Source organism: Lutra lutra, chromosome 4, assembly GCF_902655055.1.
Source record: "Lutra lutra chromosome 4, mLutLut1.2, whole genome shotgun sequence".
In the NCBI taxonomy this organism is placed as follows: domain Eukaryota; kingdom Metazoa; phylum Chordata; class Mammalia; order Carnivora; family Mustelidae; genus Lutra; species Lutra lutra.
In genome coordinates this window covers 186572600-186596132 of record NC_062281.1, presented here as the reverse complement: position 1 = coordinate 186596132, position 23533 = coordinate 186572600, and the positions used below count along the sequence as shown (strand labels likewise).

At 53.9% G+C, this 23533-nt stretch overlaps 1 protein-coding gene across 3 annotated transcripts in view; it reads left to right on the top strand.

Annotated features, from left to right (window-relative positions):
• Positions 1 to 23533, top strand: part of PLEKHM2 (pleckstrin homology and RUN domain containing M2) — a 39209-nt gene that overhangs the window by 8398 nt on the left and 7278 nt on the right. For 2 of the 3 annotated variants that reach the window (XR_007126575.1, XM_047725495.1), the window contains exons 2-8: positions 15611 to 15717; positions 16038 to 16147; positions 16679 to 16778; positions 17307 to 17394; positions 18209 to 18395; positions 19730 to 19789; positions 22881 to 23109. Coding sequence is in view for 2 of the 3 variants with exons in the window: in XM_047725495.1 (XP_047581451.1) it covers positions 15611 to 15717; positions 16038 to 16147; positions 16679 to 16778; positions 17307 to 17394; positions 18209 to 18395; positions 19730 to 19789; positions 22881 to 23109 (881 nt within the window). In the remaining variant the exon portion in view is untranslated. The remainder of the gene's footprint in view (positions 1 to 15610; positions 15718 to 16037; positions 16148 to 16678; positions 16779 to 17306; positions 17395 to 18208; positions 18396 to 19729; positions 19790 to 22880; positions 23110 to 23533) is intronic. The other variant, XM_047725496.1, reaches the window with a different exon arrangement.

Here is a 23533-nt window from a genome sequence, read left to right as displayed (position 1 = left end):
TGTCCTAATGTTGGCACTAACTGTTCACTGTTCTGTGCTCCTTTCCTCTCTCACAGAATAGAACCTTTCCAGTGAGGGACCCGAAGGCTCCCTGCGGGGAAGCACGGGAACGTGAGCCCGACCCCATGAGTGATCCCGCCCAGGCCCAGTGTCTTTTCCAAGGCCTGCCCATTCAGTTTGAGGACATGGTTTTCCTTTTACAAAATGCTTCTCTAACATTAGGTTTCTGTTTGAAGCCTTGTGACACTGTGGGTCCGTCCATCCCATCGCACAACACCCTGGGCCCTCTCTTTACTGAAGCCGGAGGGGCCCTTTGGTCCGAGGAACGCAGTGGGTTTCTGCTCCCAGGTGGCCTGGCTGAGAAACCAAGCAGCAGGTGTCTGAGCTTGGGACCTGCAGTTCGGGGGGAGCGACCACACGAGGCAGCAGGGCCAGTTGGTTTGGGTGAACTTTCCTTTCCAGCTCTGTCCTTATGGGTGCTTGCTTAAGGTGGGAACATTCTAGAGCTTCCCTTTGAGGCAGGAGAATAAGGACAGGGGAGAGTGCCTTTGGCTGGAGCTGGAAGTTCAAGTCATTGTTCTGTTGGTCACCGTGACGTCCAGGGTCCTGAGAGCACATCCTCCATCTTACTCGCACAGCAGCTGGCCCTGCCACACAACCATGGTCCCCGTTTTATGTATTGGCAGCCCATTGTTTCCCCCTTTTCTTGAATGCTTCACAAGCATTATAGAAATACATAAGGAAGGGGACACCTGGCTGGCTCAGTCGATTAAGTGTCTGACTCTCGATTTCGGCTCAGGGCATGATTTCAGGGTTGTGAGATTGAGCCCTGCATCAGGCTCTGCACTAGGTGAGGAGTCTGCTTGAGATTCTCTCCCTCCCTCCGCCCCTCCTCAGTGCTTGTGCGTGTGTGCACACATGCATGCTTTCTCTCAAAAAACAACCCCAAAAAACATCAGGAAGTATTAGGGGCACCTGGGTGGCTCAGTCACAGGAGATGCAGCTCTTGACCTTAGGGTGATGAGCTCGATCCCCACACTGGGTGTAGAGATCACCGAAATAAGGGATGGGGGGAGGGAGGGAGGAAGGGAAGGAAGGAAGGAAGCAAGCAAGAAGGAAGAAGGAAGGAAGGGTTCTAGCATCAGCTCTCCTCCCTGGATAACTGCACTTAAGAGTTGGGATTAAGAGATTCCAAGAAACCTGGTGATATTTGAGAACAAGGAAGGGACTAGTGTAACCTTGAAATCCAGAAAAATCTCCAAAGTTAATTTTAGTATGTAGTCAACCTCTGTTCACACTTTGTCCCTAGGTTCTTTATTTTGGGTGTCACAGACCACTGCGACATGAAATGGCCAAGTTCAAGAGAGGCAGCAGGGTAGTAGCACCAGACGAATCCCTGCGTTGAGTTTCTTCAGTCCCTGCTGGTTACACACATTTCCTGAGCCCGGCTTGCAGCACACTCAGGCTAGGCCATGAGCCCAATCTAATACCGGCGTGGAATGAGGTTTAGAGAGGGAACTTGCCCCAGATTCTGATGCCCGTAAGGGGCAGAGCTGGATTTGCCCCACATTTCTAGCTGTTGCTCTTTCCATTACTCTGGGCCTTTTCCGTCCCCATGATGTCTGTCTTGAAATTACAACAGATAATCCATCCTCTCGGGTCAGTTGTGTAGGCCAGGCCTCCTTAAAACCGTGTGTTCATTGAACAGCTGTTGGCTGAGTGACACTCCTCCAGTCACTGGGAACCAGCAGTGAACAGGACCCACCGAGCCCCCACCCCCTGGGGCTGGCACTTGAGAATAGAAGACAGTCAGCGACCCACAGTGGGTTAGGTGTCTACGCAGCTGTCCCCCATGTCCGTTAATGGCCAGTATGAGTGTGTAACCCATGGAGTTGTTGTCATGCTTCCTGACCCCGTATTTACATTGTTAACCTCTGACTGTGTCGCACAGACCATGGGGTGGAAGCAGGGGTCCCCCCAGTGTCCTCAAAACCCAATATTTTGATTTAGACTGTGACCTGATGACATTTTCTGGGGCAACAAAATGGCCGTCGGGTGAGGGGTGCGTTGGAGAGGTCATGTTGCAGGTACAGCTGAGGAGAGGGGAAGTGAAAGCTGAAGGCAAAACCAGTGAGGCTCCCGGGCTTTAAAAGACTGAGAAACAGTCTTCGAAAAACTCCCTTCCTCTTCCTGTCAGGGCCACACATGCCACGGAACACGGCCCCTGACACAACAGGGCCTGCCTCTGTCCCAGGGGCCAAAGTGTGGCATAGAGTGTGGGCCATGTCCTCCCGGGCCATCGGCTGGCTTCTAGGGCTGTGGTGTTTGCCCAGCCACCTCTCAGCAGAGACGCCTGCCACTCTCGTCCCCACTTTGAAAGGGTCCCCACTCTCAGTCCCGCCATGAGAGGGTGAGCCCCCTACTGCGTTCGGAAGCAGGACAGTTGCAGTACCTTGTGGCTGGGACACTCCTTCTCCAGGAAGGGGAGGCACTTTACTACTCCTGGAAACCATAGTCCATCAAATTACCCCCACGATCCGTGCCCAGCTAGGCCTGTCCCCTTCTGCTCTCACTGTTCCAACACCCCAAAGAAAGCACACGCACAAAAGATGAAATCCGTGGATAATTCAAGTACCTGCTTTTTTTAGCCTTTTCTCCCCGCACCCCTTTCCTGCCCATATCTTTCTGCAGAGCTGCCAAAAAAGCAGAGAGCTTGCCGACTCACCGACTCTCTGGCAAAGGGGCCCCTGAGTTAGAAAACCCTTCTAATTGGGTGTATTTAGTTGCAAATAAATGGTTAAGAAGCATTGATTTCACTCCTTTTGCTTACAAAGCCGTGCAGGCTCGCGGTAAACAAACAGCACACCCCGCATGGTGACTCAGATGGGGCCAGTCAGCCCCAGGATGCCACCCAGCCTGGGCACGAGCGTCTCCGGGGCAGAGGAGCTGACAGATGGACAGGGTTTTTCATGCCTCCCAAGAAACCAGGCCGAGCATTTCTGAGCTGCAGTGTCTCTGGTTCTTACGTAGCAGTGATTTCTGGTTCCATAGGGTACCGTAATTGTAATTGGGAATGCAGTGCTCTTCAGGCTAAGGTGGGGTGGGATCTCAGCTTAGGGATTTTAAAATTAGGACAGTTAAGGGGCGCCTGGGTGGCTCAGTGGGTTAAAGCCTCTGCCTTCGGCTCAGGTCATGATCCCAGGGTCCTGGGATCGAGCCCCACATCGGGCTCTCTGCTCACTAGGGAGCCTGCTTCCTCCTCTCTCTCTCTGCCTGCCTCTCTGCCTACTTGTGATCTCCATCAAATAAATAAATAAAAAATCTTAAAAAATAAATAAAATAAAATAAGGACAGTTAAGTCATGGGGCGCCTGAGGGACTCCGTTGGTTGAGCTTCTCGATCTCAGCTTGGGTCTTGATCTCAGGATCATAATTTCAACCCCCATGTTGGGCTCCACACTGGGTGTGGAGCCTGCTTTAAGAAATAATGAAATAAAATAAAATAAAGTTAGGAGAGAGTCAGAGACATTGCAGGTGCCCCGGGTTGCTGGAGCAGCGGACACCCAGTGGGCCAAAACCTCTGTCGACACGCTCATGTTGTGTAGGAAGGAGGCAACGAGGGTGTTCTTGCTCTTGTCCCCAAACCCCAGCTCTCCTTCTGCAGTGCCCTGGAAATGGCCCAAGGCCCTTGTCAGTAAGACGTGGGGATGAGCACTTCCCAGACGGTTACAGCAGGCACCCCTGACGATTACCTGACCCTCGGCGGGGACGGAAGCAGAAGGAGCTCCAAGAACGGCTCCTTCCGGGCCAAGATGATGCTTAGAAGGCACAAGGACCACCACACGGAGCCAGGAGAGGCAGGAAGCACCTTTACCTCCCTGGGCCCTGTTCTCCCGCCGGCAAAGAAAGGCTCAGATCATGTTTCTGATCTTCAGCGCATTCAGTAGCCCGACTTACTTTCTTTTTTTCTTTTTTTTAATTTTAATTTTTAAAAAAATTTATTGATTTATGTATTCGACACAGAGAGCGAGCAAGCATAAGCAGCAGGTAGTGGCAGGCAGAGGCAGAAGCGGGCTCCCCTTTGAGCAAGGAGCTCGGCACAGGACTCGATCCCAGGACCCTGGGATCATGACCTGACCCAAAGGCAGATACTTAACTGACTGAGCCCCCCAGGTTCCCCCTTTCTTTTTGCTTTTTTAGTCAAACTTGCATTCACTGTTAGCCTCACTCTGACTCCCCCCAACAATGGGGGGCACCCCCAGGAAACTCCGCTTATACCCAGGTGATTTCTAGGGGTTTTTCTGCTCCTAGATTCTGGAATCCTTCCACCTGGCCAGTCCCAGCCCTGTCTTGATTCCAGCGGAGCCTCTCTGCAGACATGCTCTTGGCCCAGGCCTTCTAGTCCTTGGATCAGACATTATTATTTTTAAGAAGTTTTGCTAAGACCTAAGACTTAGGTTTGTTTGTTTACTTGTTTATTTTGGGGGCTATGGACGGTGAGCACGGGCCTTCTCAAATCCACAAGTCTGTGCCAGAAGCCAGTGCAGATTGCTAGCGCAGGGTCCCGGTGGGGACCGGTGATGCTGGGCTCCCTGGGGGGATCTGGGTAGTTCTGACCACACCGACGCCTTTCCAGCGGTCTGTGCTATGGATGAGCCGTGGTGGGGTCCCCTCCCAGGGGAGTTCAGGAATCAGGATTTAGGGCCATCCCAACCCCAAAGCTAAGGCGATAAATGGTTGCACATGGCTTGACCTCTGCCTCTGCTCCGAGTTTCCGCTTTGGAACGAAGAGTGAATGTCCGTGAGGCCCCCAGGGCCAGTCTGATCCTACAGGACTCACTGTGACTAGAATTCCAAAGGCCAGGCAGGCAGGGTCCCCTTGTTTTCTGTAAGGCTCTTCCCTCCCAGAGAGTGCACCGGCAGCGGCAGCAGCTGGGGAGAGAGAGGCAGCCGGAGGATTCCGGGGCCCTGCGGGGTCTTGCAGCTCAGGGTGGCTCTGAGTGCGAGTTCCATTGTGGAATCGAATCCAAGGCCATTGTGGATTTCATTTCTAAAATAGGTGATTTGAGGACAGGTGGCAGTCCCCCTCTTCGTTCCGTGGGGTTTCCCTGCCTTTGGATTTCCCCCTCCCGGACATGGAGTGCGAGGCTGTTCTAAACATCCTGGTCTAAATATACCTGGTCTCCAAGGAGCCCCCAGGGCTGCTGCTGTCGCCCCGGGAGCAGGGCGGCCGGCCGGGGTAGGAGGGGCCGGTCTCTCCCGCCTGAGCCGTGTGCACGCTCTGTGCTAAGCCGGGAAGGAGCCCGCAGCGGTCGGGCAGTTCACTGTGTCTGTCCTACCCTGTGGACCCCCTTACCATTGTCGGGGCAGGCATGTTTATCCTGCTTTGTAAATACAGGGGTGGGGACCCTCCTGCAGTCCTCCCCCTGCCCCGCCCAGTGCAGCCTGTGAGCAGGTAGCTGCTAGAGTCTGGACCTCCCGTCTCTCTGCTGGGCGGCATCACGGCGCCCTTGGGGTTGACTGACCAGGGAGAGAGAAGGAAGGACCCCTGTGACCGTCTTTATTTTCCTCGGGCCATTTATATAATGTTTCATAGCCATCTTTGAGTTAACCTATCAGGGACCAGTTCTGGAAGGCTCTCTCAGGACCAGCCGCAGAAATAGAAAACGTCTCTCGGTTATGGGTGCGTAAGAGAGAGAGAAGATGCAGAAGGCTGTCTGCAGCTCAGAGCAGAGCATGGGACTAACCCTAATTAAAATGTCCTGAGTCAGGCATTTCTTGGCTTGCTGGAGTGTGCCACCCACATTTCCCAGCAGTCACGGGGGCTGGCACGGCCTCGTGATGGCCGGTCTTCCCAGGGTGCTCAGCCTGCCCGCCGTCCCCCAGCTTTGAGAGAGTGGGTGGGCTGAGCCCAGCACTCCCCTGTGCTGGTGCCTGGGTGCACCCCAAGCATCAGGAGTGGGGAAAGGCAAGCAGCTTAGCCGATCTGGGGTGTGGTCTGGCAACATGCCTGACTTAGAGGACTTTAGGGAGACTGTGGCTTTAAAAAAATTACTCTAAATCTTAATCCCTCTCTTCATTCTCAGCTGACCTTGCTTATTTTTATTATTTTTTATTTTTTTAATTTAAATTTTAGTTAACATAACAGGGCAATATTGGTTTCAGGAGTAGAATTCAGTGATTCATCACTTACGTACAACACACAGTGGTCATCACAACCCCCTTCAGCCGTCTAGCTCCTCCCCCACCCGCCTCCCTCCAGCAACCCTAAGTTTGTTCTCTATCGTTAAGGACCTTGCTTATTTTAAAATTTCCTTCTTATGGGAACAGTTCATCCTGCCACCTTCGAGCACACCAGCCCACCTGCATCTGGGTTCCCATCCCTGCCACCCTCCCCTGGGGCAGTGGCTGCTATCCTGTCTTTCCTGTTGGAGGACGCCTCTCCTGCACTCCACTCCCATTTTCTTGCCGCTCTTGACAAGACTGGTCAAAGGAGTTTTCTGTATTAACGTCTCCTCCCCTCCCTCCTTCCATCCTTTCTCGTCCTCCCCTCTTTCTTTCCTCCAACTAATAGTAGGCAGTAAGGTGAGCTGAAGTCTCTCCACAGCTCAACTGTACCCCTATGTTACTTTTTTTTTAAAGATTTTATTTATTTATTTGACAGACAGATATCACAAGTAGGCAGAGAGGCAGGCAGAGAGAGAGAGGAGGGAAGCAGGCTCCCTGCCGAGCAGAGAGCTCGATATGGGGTTCGATCCCAGAACCCTGGAATCATGACCTGAGCCGAAGGCAGAGGCTTTAACCCACTGAGCCACCCAGGCGCCCCCCTCTGTTATTTTTGAAGCAGATCCCACACATCCATAAATTTTTCTGTAAACATTGCTCAAAGGTGAAGATTCTTTTCTCACATAACCTAATACCACTATCATACCTTAAAATTTTTAAAAATTTATTTATTTTAGAGAGCATGCACATGCAAGCAATGGAAGGAGCAGAGGGGGATGGAGAGGGAGGGGGAAAGGACCCCGAGCAGAGTCTGCCCTGAGCGTGGGACTCAGTGTTACCACCCTCAGATCATGACCCTAGGCAAAACCAAGAGTCAGACGCTCAACCTACTGAGCCACCCAGGTGCCCCATTCACATTGCTCGGGGTTCCCAGCACCTCCCTTTTCATGGGACTATGACCCCGATGAAGGGATCATTCCTGGGGCATCTGTCTGGATCAGTTGAAGGAGCATGGGACTCTTGATCTCAGGGTTGTGAGTTCAAGCCCCATGGTGGGTGTGGAGATTACTTAAGAATTTTTTAAAAAACAAAAGTCTTTAAAAAAAAAAAAAAAGACCATTCCCTCCCTTGGGAAGCTTTCTTCACTTGGCTTCTAGAGCGCACACAGTCCAGATTTTCTACCCGCCTCTTGGCTGTACCTTCCCAGTCTAAAGCAGTGATCCTCAGGCCAGGCTGGACATTGGCATTACCTGGAGAGCGTTAAAAAATGCTGGTCCCTGGGCTCCACTTCCAAAGTTTCTGCTTTAATTGATCTGGGAAGGTGCCTGGGCATGATTATTTTCCTCCTGTTTCCAAGTGGTTCTATTTTGCAGACTGGGTGAGGACCCCCGGTCTCACATTGGCGTGCCCTGGCTCGGTACTCAGGAGCCGTGCTTCCCGCACTCCTGGGGTAACTCATCCGATTCCACGGCTTTAAATACCTCTCCCTGAGCTCCAGACCCATTTACGCAGCCATCTGCTTGACATCTCCACTTAGACATCTGAGCCGTGTTTTGAACTTACTATGTCCAGAGCAGAATTCCCCCTGACCTGGAAATGGCACCCCCATGCAGTTGCTCAGACCGAAAACCTTAGAATCGTCCTGGCACCTTCCTTGCTCTCATACCTCACATCTAATCCATAAATAAATCCCTGGGGCATCACCTTCACATGAGATCTTAAACCTCACCCTTTCCCACTTCTGCCACTACAGCCAGCTCCAAGCCTCCACTATCCATCTGCAGCCAGTCTCCCTGCCCCCATGGCTTCCCGGAGTCTGTGTATACACAGCACGGAGGGTACAGCAGCCTTGTAATGTATATATTAAACTATGATAAGTCCCTGTTTTCAGCCTCCCATAACTTCCCATCAAACTGGTAATAAAATATGAAGTTCTTATTATGGCCCGTATGACCCGATGTGGCCCTTGGCTGCCCTCTGACCTCATCTTAAACCACTCACATTATCACGTCCTGAGTTTCAGTCACACCTGTCTCCTTACTGTTGCCCCTGCCTCAGGACCTTTGCACCTACTGCCCCTCTCACAAGAATAACTCCTCCCCTAGTCATTTCCTCAGTGAGATCTTCTCAGATCCCATATTTATAACAGAGTCCCTAGACCCTGCATTTTCCTTTAAAAAATTTTTTTTCATTTTCCTTTTTTTATAACATTTTTACTCCTAAACATGATGTTATGTATATGCACAGAGTTATCTCCATCTGCCACCAGAATGTAAGTTTTACAAGGGCAAGGACTTTTGTGTAAGATGATTATCTGATATACACATAGTAGGTTCACAGGAGATAATTGTTGAAATACATGGATCTTCAAGGCTTGGACCTTCCCTCTGGTCACTGCTGAACTGCTTTGGGCAAGAGACACCTCTCAGCCCAGCCCGTCACAGGTGTGCACGCCTTGCCACCTCTTCTCAAGGTTCTAGATCTAAAGGTCAGCAAACTTCTTTTGTAAATGGCCAGATAACATTTTAGGTTCCTTGGGCCACACAGTGTCTCTGGCATCTACTCATTGCTACCAGCGTAGCACAAAAGCTGCTCTGCGTGCCAAGCTGCTCAGTTGGAAGAGCACGTGACTCTTGATCTCTCGAGGACATGAGTTCAAGCCCTTGGTTGGGTGTAGAGATTACTTAGGGGGAAAAAAAAAAAGGCAGCTGTAGATCATACAGAAATACATGATATGGCTGTGTTCCAATAAAACTTTATTTATAAAAATAGGAGGCAGACCCACTGGCCATAGTTTGGTGGCCCCTGCTCGGACATTTTCCACCTTTCTCCCAAATCTACGTAGACAGAAAGGAAATACTCAGAACTACTTGGGAATCTCATGAACAGGATGCATTTCTTCCCAGAAGTGGGAAAGATCGCTTCCTGGAGCAACTGTGGCTTGAGTTAGCCAGACAGCACGCTTCCTCACCGCTGGGAAGATGCCAGTGTGGAGCAAAAGCATGGCGAGAGTCCGAGGCAACCTTTCTTCCAAGAAGAAGAGCTCCTGCAGAAGACGCTGAGCTCATTTCCACCCCTGGTGAAAAAGCTTAGTTCTGTGGCTTGAAGAAAAGAGACCGCACTGCTCTTTCTGGGGTTCCCCTGCAGCACAGTAGATCAGAGCGTGACTTTTTTTTTTTTTTAAGATTTTTTTATTTATTTATTTAACAGAGAGAGATCACAAGTAGACAGAGAGGCAGGCAGAGAGAGAGAGAGAGAGGGAAGCAGACTCCCCGCCGAGCAGAGAGCCCGACGCGGGACTTGATCCCAGGACCCTGAGATCATGACCTGAGCCGAAGGCAGCGGCCTAACCCACTGAGCCACCCAGGCGCCCCTAGAGCGTGACATTTTATACACATTATTCATTCAGGGATCTTGAGCCCGGATGGAAAGACCTGGATGGAGGGAGTCTGGCTCTGCCACTTACTAGCTCTGTGACCTACTTTATGCGATTGCTGTGGTGATTGCACAGTGTTGGTAAAGTGTGTCATCATCACGGGATAAAAACAGTGTGAATATCATCTGACCCTTACAGCAGCCTGTATAGGGAGGATACCATTGCTAAGCCCATTTCACAGAGGCAGACACTGGGTTTAGGGAGGTGAAAGCACTTGCCCAGCGTCACGCGGTGAGTGAATAGCAGAGCCCGCGCCCAGTCCAGGTTGTCTGACCCCAGGTCTCTTGCCCACTCTGCACTTCCCGGCGTCTATAATAAGCACTTGATAAAAGAAGGCGCTCACCCTCCCTGGCGTCAGCTCCAGCAGCAAGTGTCGCGTGCGATGAGGAGTCCTTGGGGAGACAGGCTGGAAACTGCTTCAGGCCGACCTAAACGTTCGTTATCCTCATTCCCTGCATTCTGTTGCCCCAGAGCCCTTGTTGATGGGATGTTTGCTTCCTTCCCGCTCCCCAGTTCTGTCCAAGCCTGCCGCTCTTAAGGGCGTGGCGAGGGGCTCCTAGCCATGGCCTCTCCGCGGTGAAGGGAGAATTCGTCGCTGTTCCCCTTTATGTCGTGTTCTGCTGACCCAGCTCCCCAAGTCTGAGCTTGAGTCGTCAACACAGCTCCTGAAGTTCTTCGTCATGGGTTCATAGACCTTCCCTTTCTCCTTCCTCCTCCTCTCAGGAACCGAGCCGGGCTGCAGCACTGATCAAGAACACCTTCTCCCCTGAGATCATGGCAAAATCTTTTTTTTTTAAGGTTTTACTTATTTATTTGACAGAGAGACACAGCGAGAGAGGGAACACAAGCAAGGGAAGTGGGAGAGGGAGAAGCAGGCTTCCCGCTGAGCAGGGAGCCTGACTCGGGGCTCGATCCCAGGATCCCGGGATCGTACCCTGAGCCAAAGGCAGACGCTTAATGACTGAGCCCCCCAGGCTGCCCCAGATCATGGCAAATCTTTATCAAGCTGCCGTGAAAAGGTGTTCAAAGAGTAGGTTTTGGAATCCCCATGAGCGAACCAATGAGCAGAATGGTCGTTCTCGAGAGCAGAGCACTTATTTGCCTCTGCTATTAGGGTCAGCCAAGTGCTGTGTTACTGGTTCCTGGTTCCTGGTTACTGGTAACTAGTTCCCTAAGAATATGGGTTTGGGGCACCCGGGTGGCTCGGTTGGTTGAGCGTCAGACTCTTGATTTTGGCTCAGGTCATGATCTCAAGGTCCTGGGATCGAGTCCTGTGTCAGGCTCCGCACTCAGTGGGGAGTTTGCTTGAGATTCTCTTTGCCTCCCCCATTCACGGTCTCTCTCTCCCTCTCTCTCTCTCTCTCAAATAAATAAATCTTTTTTAAAGAAGATTTTTATTTATTTATTTATTTGAGAGAGAGCAGGAGGTGGGTGGGGGTGGAGGGAGAGGGAGGAGCAGGCTCTCCACTGAGCAGGGAGCCCAACACGAGGCTCTGTCCCAGGACCCCAGGATCATGACCTGAGCTGAAGGCAGTTACTTAGCCAACTGAGCTACACAGGCACCCCTAAATAATAAATCTTTAAAAAAATTGGTTTCATTGCTCTTAATAAGCTTGGCTAACATTAATGAATGGTTGATGCTTACCAGAACGTATGTTAAGCCTTTTGCGTGCTTTGTATCATTCCGTTCCCCAAAATAGCACCATCCAATAGGACTTCCACAAGGAGGGAATGTTCTACAGCTGCACTGTCCTGTCCAGTAGCCATTCAACCACCTGGGGCTATGGAACATCTGAGATGTGGCTAGTGCCACTGAAGAACTGAATTGTTAATTGTGTCTAATTTTAAGTAATTTAAATGTGACTAGTCCCGTGAAGGTAGCGGCTGCCATCCTGGACCACTCAGCTCTCTCCCATTTTACAGATGAGCAAAAATGAGAGTTTGGACAGTTGCGCAGTTTGCCAAAGGCGCTCCACTCCATTGTAGCCGAACCAAGCTTTGCACCCCATGTCCTGCCCACGGCCCCCACTTCTCGCCACCGTGTTACATGCTCTTTCTGTTGTACTTTCTGCGGGAGTGGTTCCCTCGTTGGCAGACCGTTCCCTAAATCGTAGTGCACTCATGAACGCGGCCCACCTTGCAGTCAGTGTGCGAGACCCGCCGGAAGAAAGCTGTGGAACTCGCCAAATGACAGAAAAGAAGATCTGCTTAAATGCGGAAAAATTCCATGTCCCTGGTTGAGAAGACTTATTGTTGTAAAGATACTGTGTCCCCCCTCCCTCCCACCGCCGCCCAGATCATCTCTGGACTCAGTATAATTCTACTCCAAATCCAAAAAGGAACTGTATTTAAATTTGATTCTAAAAGATTGTGCCAGAATAGTCAAAACAGTTTTGAAAAACAATAGTCGGGGGAGGGTGGATTTGTTCTGCCCATATCAAAATGATGAATAAAGTGAAAATAATTAAAAACCAGAGACTGCGTCAGGAATAGGCAGTGGGCTGGCTAAAATAGTCTAGATAGGTGACATACGGATTCACCAGTCAGTGACCATTAATAAACGTGGAAATGAGTTCTCCACCCACAAAGTAATAAGGCTCAACCCTGACCTCACGCCACATGTAAAATGAAGGTCTAAACGCAAAAAAAGAAACAAAAAAAGTCCAAAAGCGATAGAGGGATAGAAGTACTTTTGCAATGTTGGCCTGGGGACGATAGGAAGCCGTGAGGGGCCAGGCTGACAGATCTGACTACCTAAAACACCAGACGTTTCTCCATGGGACAAAAAAACCACTATAAGCAAAATTTAAAGGTCAGTTGACACGGGGCAAGAATAATACATAGTTCAAGGCAACACACGGGATTGAATCCTCTACCAGCAAAGAGCTCGGGCAGACTAGATGGAAGACGGAGCGGATTGAACCGGCAGCTCACGGGAAAAGAAACAGAGGTGGTAGGAACAGCTCAGAATGTTGGGCTGGATGGCTGGATGGCTCAGTCAGGGAAGCATCTGCCTTAGGCTCAGGTCGTGATCCCAAGGTCCACTTCACGTTGCGCTCCCTGCTCTGCAGGAAGCCTACTTCTCCCTCCACCACTCCCCTGCTCTCTATCTCTTACTAATAAATACATACATCTTAAAAAAAAAAAAAAAAAAAGGAAGGCTCAGCTGCACTGGTGATGAGGGAAATCTAATTTAGAATGATCAGGTTCCAGGGCGTCTGGCCGGCTCGGTGGGAGGAGCACGAGACTCCTGATCTCTGACTTGTAAGTTCCCAGCCCCGCGTTAGGCATAGAGAGTACTTAAAATAAAATCTTTAAAAAAAAAAACACAAAAAACAATTAGGTACTGTTTTTCACCAGTTGGACTGCCAAGAATTAGACTCATTATACCAGGGTTAGCCGGCACCGTGAGAGTGCAGATCGATCCAGCATTTAAAAGGTCTGCAGGTCCGTTGTAAGCACTCACCGCACAGACGTACCCACACGGGGGCCCACGGGGGTTCGCTGCGGTATCGTGCGGCATCAGAGAAGTGGAGACAGCAGCCGTTAGCTAACAGCGTCCTATTTTAGTGTGCCATGTGGCCCTGGAAAAATGCAGTCGCTTGGTATGTAATGGTACGGAAATAGATGCTTCAGACGTTGTTAAGAAAAAGCACGTTTGGGAACAATGAGTATAGGGTGACCCGGTTTCGGTTTTTTAAAATTTTAAGTCTGTGTATGCAGGAAGCGTGTTGGGAGGGCACACGCTTGAGCCGTTGACAGTGGGGAACGGGGGACCAGGAGGTCTTTCTACTTTACAACACTTCCATCTTGCTTGAGTTTTATGGAGAGCAAATGTTGTTTTCGCAGTGATTGTTGTAAAGGTCTCTTGAGTCGAGAACGGCATCTGAGCCCCAGCTCTGGTTCCCCCTGACACTCATAGTGAAGAGCTTAACCTCTACTGGTTTTTAACCCCCTTCTCTATTTAAACAAAACCAATGCAGTCTTATCGCTCTTCCCTGTCTCTTGGGGGTTGTGACAGGTGTGGCTACTTTTAAAATCAAGAAAATGGGTGAAATTGCTTTCTTTCTTTCTTTTTTTAAGATTTTATGTATTTATCTGACAGAGAGACACAGCAAGAGAGGGAACACAAGCAGGGGGAGTGGGAGAGGGAGAAGCAGGCTCCCCGCTGAGCAGAGAGCCCGACTCGGGGCTCGATCCCAGGACCCTGAGATCATGACCTGAGCTGAAGGCAGAGGCTTAACAACTGAGTCACCCAGGCATCCCCATTTTGCTTTCTTAATAAGGGAGTTCACCAGATCTTGAAATATCCTGCCAACTCTATCATCTAAGACTCTCTGATCTCAGAAAGAAGAAAATGCCGGACACCCGTGTTGTCAGTACTGAAGTGAGCAAGACCAGCTCTAGCCATCTCTGGGAGGGACTTGGGCCATTCGCCTGGGCTCCTGGCTTTCTTTTGCCTCCAGGAACCCTCCTCCCATGCCTGTTTTGCCCGCCTCGCAGGAGGGAGGGCAACCCCGCAGGACTGGGGTCTATCCCTGGCCAGCAGGGCTGCTGGGCTCACCCGGGGCCACGGGGAAGAGAGGCTATTTTTGTTGTGGGCCCTGAATGGCTGGCCTCTCGCCAGGCGCGCGTGCTTGCTGGTGTGGCAGATGCGGCCTGCTGCTGCCGTCTCAACCGTGGCCTCCAGAAAACACTTGAGAACACGTCAGTCCCGTGCCAAGCTTAGACCTGAGATGAGTGTTCTTGTATGTCTGTCTCCTGTCTGGCCAGTAGAAGGGCAACAGCAGACCGGGGTGTGGCTAAAACGAGGTTGGAGAGACTTGTCTCCTAGGGCCCCTGCTTCGCAGCCTGCGCTGTCCAGAGAGAGCCGCCCTCTCCTTCTGCGGCCTTCGCTCCGTGCTGCGGTTCATCTCGCCTGCTGCCCCCTTCCTGTTACCTGTCCAGCCTGGAAACAGGTGTCCTTCTCGGTGTAGGGCTGGACAAGAGCCTGGCTTGGACCCCGACCCCTACCCAACCTTGTCCGTCTCCTTGGGCAAATCCAGGGTCCCACGTCAGCCCTTAGTGTGTGGAGGGCGCTCCAAGCAGACGTGCTGTACGGCTCCGGAGCGGGGGACCATTTATACAGATACTACCTCGTAAATCCCTACACCCTGGGGGGTGTAGCACGGCTCAAGGCCTGGTGTCACCCGAGACCTGCACACAGATCCTGGCGTCGGGCTGTCACTGTGCAAAGCAGGCACTGGCCGCCTCTCGGGGGCCTGGGCTCTGAGGTTGCAGGGTGAGAGCTGATGGTCACCACGGTGATGTCATTGGACTGGTTGTCTTTCTTTTGTTTGTTTTTTCTTTTTTTTTTTTTTTTTTTTTTTTTAAAGATTTTATTTATTTATTTGACAGAGAGAGATCACAAGTAGACGGAGAGGCAGGCAGAGAGAGAGAGAGAGAGGGAAGCAGGCTCCCCGCCGAGCAGAGAGCCCGATGCGGGACTCGATCCCAGGACCCTGAGATCATGACCTGAGCCGAAGGCAGCGGCTCAACCCACTGAACCACCCAGGCGCCCTGTTTTTTCTTTTTAATACTTTCTTTTTTCTTTAACTTTTTAAAAAGATTTTATTTATTTATTTGACAGAGAGAGAGATCACAAGTAGGCAAAGAGGCAGGCAGGGGTGGGGGAAGCAGGCTCCCCGCTGAGCAGGGAGCCCGATGCAGGGCTCATCCCATGACCTGAGCCGAAGGCAGAGGCTCAACCCACTGAGCCACCCAGGCGCCCCAGTATTTTAAAGTAATCTCTACATCCGGCATGGGGCTCGAAACTACAACCCTGAGATCAAGCGTCGTGCGCTCCGCGGACAGAGCTGGCCCGGCGCCCCTCGACCAGTGGTCTTAGCTGGCTGCTGTAGCCCGCCCCTTTATCCATCTCTCACTTCGGGCGGATTCCTTTTCCTTCCAGTTGCAGAGCTACTTTGCGGCCTGTGAGGAGGAGACCCCCGCCATCCGGAACCACGACAAGGTCCTGCAGCGTCTGTGTGAGCACCTGGACCATGCCCTGCTATACGGGTAAGGCAGAGGCGGCCTCCAGACAGACCCCAGGGCGCCCCTAGGCACGGCCCGGGCCGCGGGGACCCTCTGTCTCAGCAGACAGAGATGTGCCCCACTCCGGGAGACCTCAGGCTGTCTGTAGCCGACCCCAGACACGGCCTCTGGACAGGTTCAGCGGCAGCCGGGCCGCTGGCATGAAGGCCGGTGCCCGCCTGTGGGACCCTCGGGGAGCCCCTTGCCCTCAGCCTGGAGCTTGTGCCGAACACGCAGGCCGCTGGGCGGCAGTGTCCCAGGGTGGCCCCGTTTTGGTCCAAGCAGCCCCTGTCCTGTTTCCACAGACTGCAAGACCTCTCGTCGGGCTACTGGGTGCTCGTGGTGCATTTCACCCGGAGAGAGGCCGTCCGACAGATCGAGGTGCTGCAGCACGTGGCCACCAACCTGGGCCGCAGTGAGTAGTGCTGGGACGATGCCGCAGGGGCCGGGGTCTCAGGCGTGGCCTCAGGGCTGGCCCGGGAGGTGGATCCCCTGGTGCTGTCCCATGGCAGAGGGCCGTTCAGGGGCCAGCGTCCAACAGGTCACTGGAGCTTCAAGGGTGGGGGTCAGGGGAGTGGGGTGCTGAGGGGAACCCGACTCCTGTCGAGTCCCAGCCCGAGCCCGGAATGGGGAGCCTGGCTTCTCTCCCTGCGCTGGGATCCCTGTGAGCCAGCAGCGTAGGTGCCCAGTCCTTAAGCTTCTCAGCCCCGCTGGAGGTCGCGACCTGCACTCTCCGTTGCAGTTCCCTGGGCCGTCATCAGCTCGGGTCTGACTAGAAAACCACAGCTTTCAGGGGTCCCGGCCCTCCCGACAGGGAAGGGGGCTAGCAGAGCACTTGGTCCCTTCAGGGACTCTTGCTGTCCTTCCTGCCATCGCCCGGCCCAGAGAGCCAGCAGCCTGACCTTCCTTCCAGTTAACTCCCTCCCCTCCCCACTGCCGTGTGCAGGCAGGGCATGGCTGTACCTGGCGCTCAACGAGAACTCCCTGGAGAGCTACCTGCGGCTGTTCCAGGAGAACCTGGGCCTCCTGCATAAGTACTACGTCAAGTGAGTGTCTGGAACGGTCTCTCTTGCAGCCCCAGAGCTCCCCTTGAACCTCATCCCAAAGACTCTTGTCATAAGCAGACACCATGGTGTGCCGTGTCAGAGGCCCAGCCTGGCATGGCACGCGGCGGACACATCAGCGATGGCCAAAGGGCCCTCAGCACCTTGCCTCTGACGGCCCTGCCAGGAGTACGGGCGCCCCCGCTGCTCCCCCTCTGCCTGGTCTGCTCCCCAGGCCTCAGACCTTACTAGTGTGCTCTGCCTTGGCCGGGCTCCTGCAGGAACAAAGTGTTGGGGGCAGCTGCTGAGAGCTAGACGAGCCTTGTGCCGCAGGCCCCATGTCTGAGGACAGTGGCCGGGAAGTGCTGTGTGGCTCCAGAGCCAGGAGAACGGCAAAGGGGTGGCTGAAGGCGGCCCCAACTGGGTGCCCTCCAGATGGTGGGGACGTCCCATGTCCAGTTTCAACACAGACAGCTTGCCAGGGAGGTTGGGGCCAAGCTGGTAACCATCGTCCCTCGTCGTGTCTCGCAGGAATGCCCTGGTTTGCAGTCACGATCACCTGACTCTCTTCCTGACCTTGGTGTCTGGGCTGGAGTTCATTCGATTCGACCTGGATCTGGTGAGACACGCAGCTCTCGCTGCCACTGGGGGGCGGCAGGCTGGGCGGGCTGGACGTGCGGTCCGACCCTCCTGGTCCGTCTCGGGGAGCCTATTTGCTGTGATGGAGCCTGAGTGGCACCTTGTTAGTTCAGGGTCAGAACAGGAGAACGGGATGGAAGCAGGTGATCCTCTCGGCTTCCCTAAGCCAGAGGGCCTAGTTCAGGCGACTCCTTCCTGCCTCTGTCCGAACGGGGCGACAAGCCACACGGCCTGGAGTATTTAGGGCTAGTGGACCCTCCTTTGTGTTTAGGACATGAGTGTTTAGAAAGACAAGGCACATTCATCCCTGTGCCTCTTAGGATCCTACAAGGGCCCTCAACCCCTTGCTCTCTGGCCTCCCTTGCTGTCACGCGCTAGAGAACCAGGACGCGGGCCCCGAAAGGGCTAAGGAGGGTCCAGAGCATCTCTAGAACTTGGGCTCATCAGCACCCAGCTGCCCTGTCCTAGTCCAGTCACCTTCCCGGGTCCCTATGCCAGCAGCACAGACCGTCTACCAACAAGCAGTCGGAACTGGAAAAAATGAGCCACTCCTATGGCCGAAGAGGTCAGAGGGGGGCTTGGCAGGCAGAGATGGGATCTGCCCTCTGTCTGCCTCGAGCCAGAGCTTTGAGAGCCACAGCCGTTCACATGACTGCTTCCAGCAGCTTCTCTCCAAATTTTGTGCCTTTAGCCCACTGACTGCCCGAAGGAGAGCTGGCAGGGGAGGCCTGATGCAGGCAGATCTCCTCCCGGGCCTCCCGCAGCCGAGCCTGCGCTCTGCTCTCTCATCTTAGGACGCCCCGTACTTGGACTTGGCCCCCTACATGCCCGACTACTACAAACCGCAGTACCTGCTAGACTTCGAAGACCGCCTCCCCAGCTCCGTGCAAGGCTCGGACAGCCTGTCCCTCAACTCCTTCAACTCCGTCACCTCCACCAACCTGGAGTGGGATGACAGCGCCATTGCCCCATCCAGTGAGGGTAAGCGCCCCGCAGCTGGGGACCTGCCTCTGCTGTGGTCCCGGTGGTGAGGCCACTCGCGCCTGGCTGGGTGACGTCTGTCTGGGCTCGTTGTGGTCTGACCGGGGAGTTTGGAAGTTCACTGGGGCCGACCATTTCCCAGGTCTCCGTTCATTTCCTCAGCATCTCTGTGGTGGGTAAAACACAGATTCTGGGGGCAAAAAGCCAAAACAAGATCCTACGAACGTTAGACCCTTTTCCAGAAGGCTAGGGCCCTAGACCCGGGGCAGGGGTGGGCGGGGGGGTTTCTAAGTGATGAGGGAGTAGCTGCGAGACCTGGAAACTTCCTGCCGCTTGCAGGGGTGAGTGCCGCCTGCCTGGGGAGCTCGTCCTACTCTGATTCTAGGCAGAAAAAGACTGAGCAGCTCCTGAAAGGAGAAGAGAGGGCCAGCTGGGTCCGAAGAGGAGGGGAGACTTGCCCCCTGTTCTTAGGAGCCCAACCGGTTTCTGGGTCCCTCCTGAACTTGCTACTCTGTTAGCGTGATTGTTCCCACCAAGACTGGAAAAGGTTGTCGTCACATCTGTAGGTCACTTTGTCGTTGGGATCCAGCAGCCGGTTGGAACAGCCTGGTTTCTTTCAAACCTTAGGCTTCGTGTTCGTGTATAAAACTGTCCGTTTTTCCACCTTCATGCATCCCCCATGGGAAAGGAGAGCTCTTCGTTTACTGTACCCGGCTTCACCTCCAGGGAAGGGGACCCCAAGCACAAGTGCGGCCCCCGGGCTCCCTGGAAGTGCATTAGCATTGAGACCTTGGCCTTCCTCCTTCTTTGCGTCTGTTTGTGCCAAGGGCTCCCGAGGGCAGTTACTTCCAGCCTTGTTAGCAAGACTCGCATTGCCACTTGTACAAGCGGAAGGCGGCAGCTCAGTTTCCTTGACTTGGGCGTATGGGCTGCCTCCGAGAAGTCCGGGGCCGGGTCCTGAGAGGGCAGCCAGGCCGCCTGCAGGCGGAGGTGTCCCTTTGAGCGCCCCCACCTCCGATGCTGGGTTCAGAGGCAAGGAAGGCGAGGGATGGAAAAGGCTAGGTACAGGGTGCCCACATTCTTCTCAGCCAGAACCAGGTCCTGGGGTTGGAAAGGGTTGCACCCCCCCCCGAGGTTGTTCCCAGCTGGCTAGAGGCTCCCAGGCCAGTGAGGGAGCTGAGAAGCATTGTAAGATTCCCAAGCTGTTAGAGAAAATGCAGAAAGTTTAACTTTTCCTCTTGTTTTCTCCCCATGTCTCCCACCCTGCCGTCCCCACCCTCCCTGTCCTTCCACTACCTGTTTCTAATCTTCAGTTTTATCCCTCGTTTTTATAGATTATGATTTTGGAGATGTGTTTCCAGCAGTGCCGTCTGTACCCAGCACAGACTGGGAAGGTGGGACAGAGTCCGCTGTTACCCTCTTCTCCTGTTTTGCTATGTTTCCATGCCAAGCTTGCTGCATGATTCGAAATCAGCTCGTTATTTATAATAATAATGTCAATGATTATAATAAAGCCAAGTTTGGTGTTCTAATAGATGGAATTCTGCAGTAGGAGAACTTGACCTCTAGATCCAGGCAAACCCGCTTCTCCTAGTGCAGGACTCCCGCCTCTGTGCAGTGGCTGCGTAGAGTCACCAAGTGACTGCGTTTCAGGGACACGTGGCTCACCCTTCCCAATTCCAATGCCAGTGGAAGCACCAGAATGTGCGTAGGGAACCACCAGCTCATGGGGCGCTAGTGGCCTGGTCCAGCGAGCGGAGGCTTGTTCTGGAAAGCGTGGGTCGAACCTGTGGATCACGAGCTCCTTTAGGTCAGATGTGCTCTTGTGTCCGAAGTGTCAAGAAGGAAAGGCAGAGGGCTCGGTTCCGCAGTCCAGTCTTGGCTTCCTCTCCGGTGTGGATCGTGGAAAGAGCCTGAGGGCCCGGTGGGCAAAATGGCCCAGGCAGAGCTGAAACCTCCTATGGGGAGATTGTCTTTGAGGTTTTCAGGCAGATTTCAATAAAATCCGTCCGCCCTCCCGCCTGTCCACTAGGTGGCAGCCGTGCCTGGACATTCTCCTGCCCATGACGCCACTTCTGGGCTTCTAGAAACCCATGGGGCTCTTCCTCATATTCCCGTGATGACTCAAAGCACAGGGCATGTTTCAGAGAGGGTTACTGCTTCCTGCCTAGATCAGAGGCCATAACCCCCCACCCCCTCATTAAAGAGCCTCCTGCCCTGTGGGCGGCTGGGCCAGGTGGGGGCGGGGCGGGCAGCCCCGGAGGTGCCGACTCCTCATCAGGCCAGTGGCAAAGGTGCCCTTTCCACTGCTCTGGAGCACCGGCCCCCTTCGTTATTAGCACCGTGATCTCTGAGTAACGGATGACAGCTGACCTTTTTCCAACTAATGTATGAAATAGCTCAGTTGGAGGGAAATAAGACAGGGCATTGGGGGAAATTATGTCATCTGGCCAAGAGAGTAGCACTCAAGAGTGCCACAGGTTAGTTAAGATGAGCTCGAAATCCAGAATTCCATCGTAACCTCATTTATCCTCTGAACCTTCTTCTTGCAGTGCACATGCTGGGCATTGGTTTTTCTCCCCCTCTGATTCTAACCACTAACCCCCTTGTGACCCAGCTCCTCACTGCCCTCTGCAGTCACCTGTTGGGCAGGGCCTGACCTCCCTCCTCAGCCCTTCGCAGCTCCCGGTGGCCTGAGAACTAACAGCTCGGGTCGCACTGCTGCTTGCTCCGGCTGGGCTGGGCTGGGCTGGGCTGGGCTGGGGCTGGGTGCCCGGGCAACGTGAGCTTCATCCCACCGGGATCTCCTGCTTTCCTGAGTTCCCAGGTCCGTTCAGGCCGCTCCCCTGGGGAAGCTCAGTCTTCTTCCCCTGGAGGAAAGCAGGATTTGGGGGCAGCTCCAAATTCGGGGCCCTGGGGTTGGGGCTGAGGCGGCCTTCCGTGGTCCTTGGCTCATTACAGAGCTGGCAGGTCAGCAGCCTGGACAGCCACCACGTCCCGGGGCCTGCTCACTCACTTCTCAGCACTCCTTCTGGATCTCTAGGGGCTAGAACGAGAACATATGGCTTCGTGGGACCCTTCTTTGAGACAGAAGGGCAAGGTTGTCTACCTCTGAGAACTAAGGCTCTGGGGGCCCAGGACTGAAGGAAGTCTCACATGTTGCTAGTGTTTTTCTAGCAGGGCTGGCAATTGCCTTTGGCCCCTACCTTTGTCCTTATGTTAAAAGACACTATACTTAAAAAAAAAAAAAAAAGGATGGTGTGCTGTATCAGTGGACAGTTGCCTGCTGGTTTCCAGGACCCATGAGGAAGTGGCCAGCACGTTGGGCCCTTCCAGATGAGGCTGAGGGGAGGAAGCATGTTTGCCACGTCTCCTCTGGGCAGATAATGGCCCACACGATGTGTGTACACTGGCAAATGGGGCGTGAGCATCCCGTGCCCCGTGCCATTAACCTTCACCCGATCTCGTCCCATAGCTGGGCCTCAGTTCTCTGCTGGGCCTGCTCCCATCTGCCACCACATAAACGCCCGGTGTGCTTTTCCTGCTCCTGTTCCGGTAATCTGGGCCGGATGGTCGGGGTAGGGGGAGCAGTCAAAGCAACCCCTCTCTGGAGAGGCAGCACCCTCCCCCTACCCTGCCTTCTCCCCAGGGTGGAGCCAAGGGTGAGGGGGACCCAGAAGGGACCAGAGACTTGAGCGAAATGGAGTTCCCAGCTCGTGCCTTAAAGGGGTGCCTGGTCCCTCCCCCCACTCCGGGAGTGTACCGATGTCAGGGAGAGAAGCAGCCGCCGAAAGGCCTGTGAGGCAGTTGTTGGGGGCGGCCACTCAGGACCCCTTTCCTCTCCCCTTTGCATCTCCTTGTTGCTCTGGTCTGTCATTCTTCCCACTGTGCTCTGGGCCCTTGTTCTGCCTTTCCCCCCACCCTCCGGACTCCCTACCTATCTCTCATCCCCTGACTGTACCCTGCACCCCTCAATTTCTCTGATCCCTATCATCTCCCTCTGTTCTCCCTTCCTTTGTTGCTTTTATCTGCCTCTGGTGCGGGGCGGAGTGGGCATCCTTCAGAGGACTTCAGGTATCTCAGCCCTGCTGGATACCCCCCCAACACCTCCCTCTAACAGAAGGCCGTAAGATTAACCTGAGAGATCCGTGGCCTGTGTCCTCTCCAGGCATCAAGGTCACCGTCCCTGATGGGCTTCTGCCTGGAGGCTGCTGAACCTTGGGGCTCTTACCTCCAACTCAGCCAAATTGCTTTGAGCTCTTGGGGGTTCCCAGTGGAGTGGTGATGGCATCCCTCCAGGTCACTCGTAGAGCACACGCCCTGTGTGCAGTTGGTTTGGGGCTTCTGCTCTTAAAACAGGGCCACCCTGATCAGATGTCCCCGGGAGGGACTCACCTGCCTCCCTCGTGAGTTAAGGCAGGCTTTGGGGGCCTGGGGTCGCCAGATGGTGTCTGACGGGCTGTCTCCTGTGTCCTGTTCTCCCAGATGGAGACCTCACAGACACCGTCAGCGGCCCCCGTTCCACTGCTTCGGACCCAACCAGCAGTAAAGCTTCCACCAAGAGCCCCACCCAGCGCCACAACCCCTTCAGCGAGGACCCAGCAGAGACCGTGTCCTCCTCCGACACCACCCCAGTGCACACCACTTCTCAGGAGAAGGGCGAATCCCACACTCTCAACCTGCCAGACGCCTGCACAGAGCTCGAAGTCATTAGGTCAGCGGGCGTTGGGGGGGGACATCCGGGTGTCCATCTCGTCTGCTCCCAGCATCATGTTTTAGTCCTCCTGCACAGGGACCACACACCCAGGGGCGGACCGGGATCTTCCTGGAGACTAAGGGGTTCTCCAGTGGTTCTTGGAGCAAGAAGAAACAGAGGGCCTGAGCCCGGAAGGTGGTGTGGCACGGATGACAGCTGTGGCTGGCAGCTGGGGCCACATCTGGGCTGCGGGGGCATTTGTCCGGTTCATCCAGGACCAGAAAACCCCTTCACACTGGAATTCTAACAGTTCTTGGATGTCCCCGTACAGTTTCTGAGATGTGTACTGATCCTAGTTCAGCATGGCTCCTCGAAAGTGTCACCATCAGGGGGACAGGGACCTACCTAGAAGAGAAGGAGGAGGTGCAGGACAGACTGGGGA